The following is an 11685-nucleotide window of genomic DNA, read 5'->3' as shown; positions in this document are numbered from 1 at the left end:
TTTACTGTCAGCTCCTGATCAGTTCTCTCTTTTATAAATAATTGTTTTCACAAATACTGATTTTAGTTTTGTTATTTGTAATAATCAGACCAGTAGTTACTTTTACATATTGATAAAACCACTGTAGTGACATTAACACTGTATGTTTGTCACTTATTGACGTATTGTGGCTCCTCATTGTGGCCACAGGAGGTCAGTGAACTTGATCTTTAGATGAGAGAAAACCTCCCATTTGTGTTCTTTCACGGGCTTTTGTGTTATTCAGATGACACTGACCCAGGTGCTTAGATGAGTCCACAGAGAGACGTGTGCTTTTATCATAATTTGACTAGAGAGACCTGAACATGTTGCTCTACAAATGCCTCTGATGGGAACCATCTACTGCATCTAGCAATCCTCAGTGTTATTTAAGGATTTTATACAATGGTTATGAATAGGTCTGAAACAGACACCCAGAGAAGTGTTTGCCTGAAACTACCTGTTGTACGAGTAGTTACACTGGACACATTGCAATTTAGCTGAGGGCTATTTGCGTGTTGCTGCAAATGTGAACAGCATGCATACCAGCATCTATAGTTCTTCCTTGTTTTCAGACGCCTTTTATTGTGCATTATGTTTGCAGTCCCTGTTTTATCCCTACACTTACATCGTGCAGTCATGCTCACACTGTCTTTGAGTTTTTATGCTCAGCTTTCAAAATTGTGTTATGAGAATTTCAGAACCTTTAACTAATTTAAGGTTTATTAAAGTAAATTGAATTATATTGACGCACTGTGAAATATGGGGTTAATACTTTTTTCCTATCATGTATCTAGTATCACAGTCTTTTTTTTTTTTTTTTTTTTGAAATGTACATGAGGTGAATAAACAGGAGATTAAATGTTTTGTCTTTGTCACTTACTGTCATTGTTACGTACTTTCATCACTTTAATCCACCCAGTGTTTTATTGTTGTGGTGATGATCGTGAAGAAAACGAGCCTGGACTGAACTGACCAATGAGGGCGAGAGAAGCTGTTGATTGGCATCAGATCTGGCCAATAGGATCGCTGGGGAAATCGTGTTTATACCTGCCCTCTTTCCCGTACAAGGCGACTGTTTTGGTGAGTTAAGGAAAGTTCATTGAAATCATTTCTGGGTTTTAAAGCGTTGAATTTGATAAGTGTTTCAACCAGATGAGTGGGTTTTCCTCGAAGTTGTCACACGAGTAATAACGTGAAGCTGACAACGTTTGTTTTTGGTCGTAAGAGCAGTTTTGCTGCTCGCCCCTAAAGCTTCATTGTTGACGTTAGCTGGTTGTGTTGTTGTAACTGCCTTTGCGCAACAAGATGGCTCGCTGGGTTTAACGTATAGAATCACATTTTCAAACCCGAACCTCATTAACGTCGCTCATTTGTCCGTTAAAACACAGACGGTGAAGCTAGTACTACTTTTCGTCGACGTAACTTCAGTATTTCAACGACACTTTTTGTTTCGTGACAGCAAATGACACAGTTTCGTCTTCAGTTTTACAAAGTGTTCAAACGTGAACACCTGTAGTGTTTACTGTCAGAGGATAGTGTCACGGCAGTCAGTTCGTCCTGGGGGGTGAACTTGGTGCTTTTGACTCATTTTCAACTACTTAATTCAAATCTATTATCGCAACCCCTCTCTGTATTGAATGAATGGGCTTCTTATACGCATGCGTGCAGGATCTCAAAGTTTATAAACAAGAGGGAGTCACATGACGAGGACATTGTGAAATAGATAAGACTGCAACATGTTATCGTGTTTACATGTTGGAAAGCGACTATTTCACGATGTTGTTCACAGTTAATATCATTACATTAAGTACTGAACTGGAGAACATGAGAATATACTGGAGCTTTGAGAATGTGTCTAAACTGAGGTGCATTTTAGGTAATGGCCGCCAGCCCAGTTACCCTATGTCACCCTGTGTCTCCTGATGTCACCCCAACCATATACAGCTCAGAGGATTATGTTTCTCTCTCTCTCTCTCTCTGTGAGTGTGTGTGTGAGTGTGATGGTGGTTGGTACCCATTTGGGATTTTGGAATATGCCAACAAAGTGTAGATTAAATTACCTGTAGGTCATGTATTTACAAATATTTAAATTTGACCATTTCCACAAAAAAAAAAAAAAAAAGCCACATTGCTCAATTCAACTCTACATGTTTCAGGAACAGTGGACATCATGGTGTGGGAGGTGGTGACCCCAGTTGTCCTGTCCAGTGACCCCAAAAATCACAAAGTCCGAGAGCCTGAGCTTCAGGCTGAACACACAGGTAATGCATCTGTACTGCATCATTATTGACAGAAATCTCTTAACCGGGCACTTCACTGATTTAGAATTGCACTTTCATAAAGTTTGAAGACTCACAAGAGACAAATAAAAAAGAATGGTCACAATCAAAGCAGCAGAAGCTGAGATATTCAGGCTTTTAATTCCTAGTATGAGGCTAGATTAAAAACAAGTGGCCCCACACTACTCTGTCGCGTCTTGTGATAGACCCTCCCTGCCTGGTCGACATCTGTGGCCTTCAAACTGTTCATCTCCAGTTTGTAACAGAGGATTTCCATCACAAATGAGTAGCCCTGGCTGAAATAAACCTCATATGACATAATTAGGGTTCTTTATTTCAAACTTTGGAAGCTGCTCCAGAGCCACAGACATACAGCTGGGTAAACTGAGTAAGACTGGTGGAGTTTCCCTTTAACCACCAACCAACTGCCAGACTAATCTTTGAAATTACAAAACTTGTTGTGTGAAAGCCTAATTATTCTTCTTTATTTAGAATTAATAATGTGTCTGGAATAGATAATTATGATAATAATGATAATGGATTGGGAACAGATTTGGAAAACACCAATATTTGGAAAATATACAAATTTATTTGACTTGTGTTGAGCTTTTGAAAGGTGTTTATATCAGTAAATCCAAACCTAAATGTAATTCAGCAACAAATTCAACCTGTGAAAGTGTGTTTCCAGCACTGTGACCTCGTGTTTGTCTGCTTTCACCTTCAGGAGTGACGATGGATGCAGATGGAGACCAATCACATGACCTGCTCCGCTGTGAGGAAGACTTTCCATCCTCACCTGGCTTCCCCACCAGTGACAGTTACATGGAATATGGTACAAACAACGCAAGCTTACGCTCGGTTTCACACAGCTGATGGAATAATAAAACACTGCATGTTTTTGCATTCATGTGTTTGTTTTTCCTCAAATTAAAGATTAAATTTCAGCAACTTTTCACCTGCTGTTTGTTTTCTCCGACCAGACGACCTGCCAGATCTAGAGGAGGTTCAGGAGGAGGAGGAACCTGTTTACCAGATGGAGATGGGTGTGTCGCACCAGGAGCGACACGCACCCGCAGAAGCCCACAGCCCGCAGCCTCCTGACACACACTGGCTGACACAGCTGGCTCACATCGCCACTGGGCCTCAGAGCCCACTGCTACAGGAGTCTCCTCACAGCAGGCAGGTCACTGTGTCTCTGCATGCACTAAAACACGAGTCTTATGGATGAAAGGATGGAATATAAAGTCACATCCTAAAAGTCACTTTCATTGGAAAGATTTTCTGAACTCTTATTTGTTTTAAACAGGTTTTTACCTCTAAATGTTTGTCTAAATTATTTTCACATTTTTATTGTTAAACATTGTTAAACACTTTGAAACTGTTTACCTAGACTCTATGTAAATAAAGTTATGATATTTTAGTATGCATCGTAATGCGTCTCCCCAACCATGTTACAGGTCTTAAAGAACCAAAGTAGCTGTAGTCAGGATTTTAGAAACTGAGGTCAAGAGTTCAAATTCCCACAGTGCAGCCCCCTAAAAAATATAAATGCATCCACATTTTCATTATTAATTCAAACTTTAAATACTTTTTTAAGACTCCACATTATTTAAAACCTGCCTCTCAATGACAGAAATCTAATTCTGGTGATGCACAAAATCTCTGTATTTTACTCAGTTATTGTCTCTGACAGTTACATTTTGAGTATCAGAAACAGGCTTAAAAAAACTCACCACATGCATTTTGTTCATAATTGTGGAAAAGAGACTTTTCCATAGGTCAGTGAAACCAACAAATTCCCAGAGACAATACTGAAGATATGAAATTAAAATAGCAACAACATGAGTTTTAAGACATAAAGTAAAAGCTTCTTAACTAAACAAACTTAGATCTGCTGTACTGCACCAACCCTGTGACTTACTGTGTGTGTTCTGTGTCATTCTCAGCTCCTCTGTGGTCTGCATCTCCAGCTCCAGCAGTGATCTACATTCCTACGCCCGGCCGCCTCCTCCTCTCCCCAGCAGCACCCTGTCACCCCCCAGAGGTCACGTCCGGGAGCGTCGGCGCAGCAGGGTAGAGCTGACGTTTACCTGCTTTCCTTTTCCTTGTTTCATCGTCACTCACTGTCATTTATGCAAACACAACATCTCAAGAGCAATCTGCTGTTTAGGAATGAACACTAGCACCTGTAATTATTGTATCAGAGTTTGACACACCTGTGTCCTTATGATGCTTCTTCTCATTTCCACAGACGAGCAGTGAATGTGGCTCCGCAGTGTCGACCAGATCCTCTCTGTCTGACGATGAAGACATGGGCTGGTGCTTCTCGTGGCCACCCACTGCCTGGCACTGTTTTCTCAAAGGTAGACACACACAGATAAATACACACTCACACACTTACACGTGTTTATGATAAATGTGATGAGAAGCTGCTCCTCTCTGTCATCAGGAACTAATCTGCGTTTCCACAACGGCTGTAATGTGGAGTGGCAGGACGCTGAGGAGTTGGACTCTGCTGAGGAAGACTCTTGTGATGAGGAGCAGTCCAGATCTCTGAAGGTACATGATACACAGGTACACTCAGACTGCCAGGCCTCTGAGTTCACAGTGTATTTTTATAATTTGGCATCATCTTTTTTTCTTTGTAAGGTTAGTTCTGTGCTAATTTCTTATATTTTTAACAACGCTAACGCCAGTAGAAGAAGAAATTAGCAGGTTGGTTCATTGAGAGACTGAGAATGAAAGACAATATATTTCCTGGATGAACGCGGCACTCTCTTGGACAGAGTTATGGCTCTGAGGGTCTGCAGCTGGTGGAGCACTCAGAGATCGTGTTGTCCAGTCAGGCTGTCCTGCAGCTGACCTTTGACCCCGGTGCATTTGGACATGCCCCCATGACCGCCAGATGCCAACTAGACCACCCCTTCTATGTGAAAAACAAAGGTGGGAGTGATGCCGACACAACCCTGACACTGATTCAACAGCAATGACTTCTTTACTCACTCTCTGTCCGTCTTCCCATCAGGGTGGTCCTCCTTCTACCCAAGCTTGACTGTGGTGCATTATGGGATACCATGCTATGAAATGGAGGTGGGAGATGTGTGCCTGCCTCCAGGACACAGAGATGCCAAACACACGGATGACTCACTGGTCTTTGACGCCTTTAGGAGGTGAAATAAATTCTCCACTAACAGTAGAGATGGGACGCAGATAGATTATAACTGAAGATGACTCAGTGTTCAACGGTGTAGGCTGAAGCAGCAAAGAGGCCGATCAGCTGACTGATTATTGTGTGTGACTCTTCCTCAGTCACGACTTCACTCCTCTGGACTCCTCTGCGGTGTACGTGTTGAGCAGTATGGCCAGACGGCGGCGTGCCTCACAGTCCAGCGGGGGAGCCGCTTCTCCAGACAGAGACACGCTTCATGGTAGAGGTACTGTGCTCTCTGACCTCCTGACTTTGAGTTAATCCACTGTGTGAATGAGCAGAAACAGAAAGAACAGGCTCAGGTTTGAAGAAGGCGCTGAGGTTTTTAAAATACCTCCAGCCTCATGTGAATGTGTTTAAAACCCACAGACACCCACAGTCCCAGCCACTCCCGCTCTCCTCATCCAAAGCCAACCAAGAGCCAGCACACCAGTGCACAGGGAGGTAGTAATGCCACGCCCAGCAGGTGCAAGCGGCCAATGAACGCCTTCATGCTGTTCGCCAAGAAGTTCAGGGTGGAGTACACACATATGTATCCAGGCAAAGACAACAGGTAGGTGTGCTCTGTGTCTGCATGACGGAGCCAGTTAGTGTATCTGTGTCTGTTAAATGGTAATGTATGAGGTGTGTGTGTGTGTGTCATAGGGCGATCAGCGTCCTCCTCGGTGAGCACTGGAAGAAAATGCGAAGTGAGGAGCGGCGGGCGTTCACCCTGCAGGCCAAAGCCCTTGCAGACGAGCAGAAAAGACTCAACCCAGACTGCTGGAAACGCAAACGCACCAACTCTGTGAGGACACACACACACACACACACACACACACACACACACACACACACACACACACACACACACACACACACACACACACACAGAGCTTAACCCCGTGCTGTGTACTGGTGTCTAATGCCTCCTTTTTGCCTAACAGGGTTGTCAGGGAAATTAAGGCTACAGAGAAGAAAAGAGGACAACTGACAGACCCCGTAGGAGACAGACAAACACACACACAAACACACACACACACACACACACACACACACACATTCAGAAGTGACAAAGAAAAGAGAGCTATGTGTAACCTAATACTTTGCTTCAATATTATATTTTGTTAACAACAGACTTGCCTTGATCTCCCAAAGTGACGATTTAATTCAAATTCTCACAAACCTTGTCACAGTGAAAACGAGCAGCAACGTCTGCTTCTCTCCAAAAATGTCACTTCCTTCTCTCTTGCTTTTAAAAGGTGCTGATTTTTAAGAGGAATAAATCATTATATAATCATAACAAGGTATGAAACGCTGTGGAGCGCCGCAGCGCCTCCCTCCAGAGAGGACGTAATTCCAAACAAAACTAAGACGCAGGTCGAGAGGGTTCTAGCTGCGACTGGAACTCCACGAACTGTGACAATAAAAAAACAGAGAGTCTGATCACTTTCAGTCTCTCACCATATGCTTGAAACAGGTGGAGGATGTGGTGCTGTAGCATTTTAGGTAGAGAATGTAGCTATTTTCCCCAAATTATATTTTATATATAAAGAAATATACAAAGTATTTTCTTGCCTGTATTGCTTGTATTTGCACTTACAAGACATATTAACTTTGCTCTCATGTAATTCATCATTCATCATTGTAGTTATTAAATAAGTGTGCACCGTAAATTCTCATATAGGGGCCCAGGTTTTTATTTACCTCTGCTGCTGTCTAATTTTATCAGATTTAAATATTTATTTTATTTCAGTAAGACGGCTTCCTTTAATTCCCTTGAAAGCTTTTATTTTGAGAAAGGAGTTAGTTCTGGGTTTCCCTGACAGTTCAACAAAGTACAAGCAGAATACATTGTACTGCTGTGGAAATGCTGATCATGCTGAATTCAGCCACTGTAGTGGAGGCAACAACAAGAGCATTTCCCCCTTTTGCCCTCAGCTTTTATTTGTCAGGGCTTTTATTTGAGAATTTACGGTCATTGAAAAGTATTGTCACAGAGGCTCTGAATTCACATTACAGCACAGGCAGCAGGATAACATAAGGACATGACTTTGATTTGTCAGCCTTCATCTACACTGCTGAAGTGTCTTCTAGCAAGACACTGAACCCTCATCATCTGCAGGGGGGCAATAGGAAAGACTCTTTACATTGTGTTATATAATATTCTTTTTACTTTAACATCTGTGTGTGTGCCATAATAACCGTTTAGATGTGTTCTATCAAAGTATCTTTGTGTATAATCAGAGAAACATAAATACAGCTGAGGGGTGATGAGAGTTTATGTTACTTAAAAGCTTTAATTAAAAATGGCTTCCACTGAGCCACAACTTAACGAGCACAGGTAAACAGACTTTTTCTGGGTTTGTCAGAAAAACACCAGTGAGTTTACTCTTTGGCAGAAACGGGGAAAGATTATAAAACCAGTCATAGGAGTCAGTTCTAAATGTTTTGTGACAGATGTTAAGAAACAGATGTACGGTAGCCCTGAGAGCTCAATGCACTGCAATTTAAGAAAACTCAAAACAGACAAAACACAAGCAAAATTAAAAAAAAAAAAACATCTTCATCAGTTTGATATGTGCTGCAAATACACACAACACAACCAAATACACAAAGGCTCTGCAAGTAGCACAGACAACAACAGAAGTGTTTCCAGGGGGACACTAAAAAGTGATGAACCCTGCTGGGAAACACTTGTATGGATGTATTAACACATGTATTATTATATATGTGTTGTAATAACATGCTCACTTGTTCCTTTAACTTTGAAAGTCACACAGCATTAAACAACAAATCACAGCTGGGTTCATCACTTTTTAGTGTCCCCTGGAAACACTTCTGTTGTCGTCTGTTTGGTTGTTAGTTTAGTTGTGTTGTATTTGCAGGACACGTGTTGTTAAACTGATGAAGATGTGTCCTCAATTTGCTTGTGTTTTTTCCATTTGCATGTGTTCCCTTAAGATGCAGTGCATTGACCTCTCTGGGCCACCGTACAGATGAGATCAAATACAAGCTAACCCTAAACTGACGCTGACTGATCAACAGATACTCTGAACATGTGGTAGAACTCGTTGCCATAAAAGTTGGCTGCTCATCAAATTGATCTGCAGTCACAAAAAAAATCTATGGTTTTGTGTTTTAATCAGAATGTTTTGGGGTTTTTTTTTTTGGGTCAGAAATGCAACAGATTGTTTTTCTCATCTCTTTGAATGTGTTTACATCATCATAATCATCATCCCTGGAATCAGCATTTCAGTCTTTAATCTCACAGTTTTAGTTTGAAAGATGGAGGAAAGTTGCTTATTGAGCCCTGGGAAACTTAGACTTGTATTGAGTTTAAAATCAACTGTTTATATTATACATACAGAGACTTCAGATATATTGATTACACAACGAGACTGCCCCTGGCCCTCAAGGACTTTTTGGGGATTGGAAATTTGGAAATAGACCCAAGCCTTCAGCTTCATGGCTGATTTCTAACCAGCTACTGTGTTTGAGACAAAGACAACATCTGTTAGCACTGGGATGAGCTAACAGGTCTGCTAATTCATTAAATATTACGCCTGAAAAGCAAAACCCAGGGCTGATAGAGCAGAAAATGTTGAGTAAAAATATTGTCTTTATTAAAATGAGTAAACACATGCAAACCCAGGTGTGTGAGGCTTTAGAGACAACATGTGATTGGATGAAAGTAGTTGTACTCACCTTCATACAAAGTTGTGTCCATGTAGAGTGTGAAGACAGGAATCTGCTTCAGGTTTAAGTGCCTGAAAAAGTGACATTTTTAAGAAAAAATAGAAAGAAAAAAAAAAAGTGTGATGTATTTCCAGGATAGGCACTCATACTCTCACTGCGTAACGAGGTTTATTCTTAATGCACTATATACACTTTATCTTTTGTGACTGCTACAGTATAACGTGTAATGACAAATATTAATATGATTATATAGAAATATATATTTTTGGTTTTGACTTCATCTTTGTTAACCTTTCATGGTTGTGCATTGATTATTTGACTTTTGTTTGTCTTTACTATCATGTCATGTACAGGTCCATCAGGGGAGACAATGCAATATTATATTATATTATAGTTTAAATAAAAGCATGAGAAATCTATAATCCTCTGTGTCCTGTCTTTTCACTCGTTTGTGATTGTTGAGGGAAATTAAAGGTCCATATTTTACACACTGTTGATCTTAGAAGATGTATTTTTGGTTTTAAGAACCAAAAACCATCTCAGTGTAGTTTTTCATCTCCTCTCTCAGGCTTCTCTCTGGAGCTATAGTAACAACAGGTCGGTGAGCCAATCAGAAGAGAGGATCTGAGGCTCTCTTCTGATTGACTTTCTCTGTTTTCTCAGTTATCAAATAAAAATATAGCAGATTTCAGGTAAACATTCAGAGAAACCAAATCCTTCAAGGTTGGATGGTGGGTCTGAGTGGGCGGGGCTTGGGGCATGCCTGAGAGCAGTGACTGCTTTGTTGTGACATCACAAAGTTACAGAAGTCCTGACGGCTGGTTTTAAGGCTCAGTTTCTGAATACAGGCTGTGTGCATTTCTCTGTGGACTGAGGCTTTGATACTTTCACAGTATTAATATAGAACCTAGACCTGCTTTATAATCAAACGACATGGAGACATGGAAATCTCACTTTATACAATATGGGACCTTTAAGGGATATGTTTGGGTCTAAACAAGAATATTTGATTTTGTTCCATCCCAGAAAAAGAGACAAGTTTAAAACGTAAACAAGGTTTGAAACAAATGTTTAATTTTGTTGCTATATACATACTGCACCAGTTTATAGCTGGAGATAAAGGTGTAGACATTAAGCTGCTACTTAATCATGAAGATAAAAAGAGAAACATTCCATTAAAACTATAAACATGATCAATATTTTCAGGCTAAAATTATCAAATAGAATCCACACAGTTATATATATGTGTAAATGACTAGAAAATCACCTCTTATAGTAAAATAGAAAATATATAGAGGTACAATATAAACATACAGTAATTTGGCCTTTTGATGTATTCAGGGATATTTACACAGACAGAGCTGCTTTGAATCCCTCTCTGGTTTCACTGCAGCTGCCTCCGTGATTCTGCATCCCAACACAAACGTGTACAGTGGGGACACAAAACACACAGATTCAAGCTGCAACGCTGCTGGAAAGTGATTCAGATGTTGATTGATTTAGTCTGACACAATGGAAACATTTGGACCTCCTCAAAAATGAAAACAGTCATAGCAAGTGGCACGGGGGACACAGAGGGAGCTGCAGCTCTCAGCTCCTGAATTTCATTTTCAGTCTGAGCCACCGAGGTTCATCAGATTTTCCTCTGGTTTGATTATTCTGCTACAATGTATTTTCTGTCCACTATGAAAACATCAGAATCCATTATTTACTTTCATCAATTCAACCCTACAGGCAGTGTCTGATTTTTGGGTGAAATATCACTTTAAACTCCAGGTTGCATTTTACACAGAACATCTGAGTCTGCTGACATTTTTCCATCTCCTCTCTGACCTTTACAAACGAGACTAACAAGCGCAACGAGACAACGAGATACCCTTTAAGAAAATAGATAAAAATCACAAGTCATTATTTTGGCATATTAGTCACACAGTTGTATCAAAACAGATTCAAAGTACAATAACATGTATTACAAAAGGCACGGGGCACCAGAGACCATGGAGCCAGAGACAAAGACGAGCAGTAAACACCAGCAGTCGCTTCACTGTCATTAGTGAGGCCTCAGAGATCTGTGTGATTAAAACATTATTCTAAAGACGTGTCTGTGGCGGCTGGTTCATGTGCAGTGCATAAAACATTCTGTAGGAAAACAGCTAGTGAAAATGTCATTTCTTGCACTGTTCATCATCTTATGGTTCGACTTTCATTTGTATTTTCAAATGTTCTTCCTTTAATTTGCTGTGTTTGGAATTTTTATTCATATTTATTTCAGCTTTTCCAAAGAAAGAAATATATTGGAAAAACAATATAATGACTACAGAGGAAAAAGTAACATGAGAAAGAAGAAAATGAGAAACTCCAAATAAAAGAAATAAATGTTGAAGAAAGATTCAAATCGAAGTTAAGAATTCAAGGTCGATCTGTTGTTGGAATTAAAAAGAGGACTTCTTCCATCATTAATCCATAAAATACAGAGAACTGATGAAATGAGAAATTTTA

The 11685-nt window shown here is 40.4% G+C and overlaps 1 protein-coding gene across 3 annotated transcripts; it reads left to right on the top strand.

Annotated features, from left to right (window-relative positions):
• Positions 1-974: 974 nt before the first annotated feature.
• On the top strand, positions 975-6545 carry LOC139635278 (HMG box-containing protein 1-like). 3 transcript variants are annotated; one of them, XM_071502438.1, is made up of 13 exons: positions 975-1101; positions 2178-2282; positions 3025-3132; positions 3281-3479; positions 4247-4373; positions 4552-4663; positions 4750-4874; positions 5087-5243; positions 5326-5470; positions 5610-5734; positions 5878-6061; positions 6154-6295; positions 6435-6545. In XM_071502438.1, the coding sequence occupies exons 2-13, from the start codon at positions 2192-2194 to the stop codon at positions 6450-6452; spliced, it is 1533 nt and encodes a 510-aa protein (XP_071358539.1). In that variant the 5' UTR covers positions 975-1101; positions 2178-2191; the 3' UTR covers positions 6453-6545. The 3 variants fall into 3 exon arrangements, with proteins under 3 accessions (XP_071358539.1, XP_071358541.1, XP_071358540.1); XM_071502440.1 differs by having other exon boundaries at positions 983-1101; positions 4750-4859; XM_071502439.1 differs by lacking the exon at positions 975-1101 and adding an exon at positions 1875-2000.
• Positions 6546-11685: the final 5140 nt, after the last annotated feature.

Source organism: Trachinotus anak, unplaced genomic scaffold (genome assembly GCF_046630095.1).
Source record: "Trachinotus anak isolate AG129_WGS33_773 ecotype Australia unplaced genomic scaffold, CSIRO_AGI_Tana_v1 ptg000018l, whole genome shotgun sequence".
NCBI classification, from domain to species: domain Eukaryota; kingdom Metazoa; phylum Chordata; class Actinopteri; order Carangiformes; family Carangidae; genus Trachinotus; species Trachinotus anak.
The sequence above is the reverse complement of the archived record's forward strand: the minus strand, read 5'-3'. Positions and strand labels throughout refer to the sequence as shown.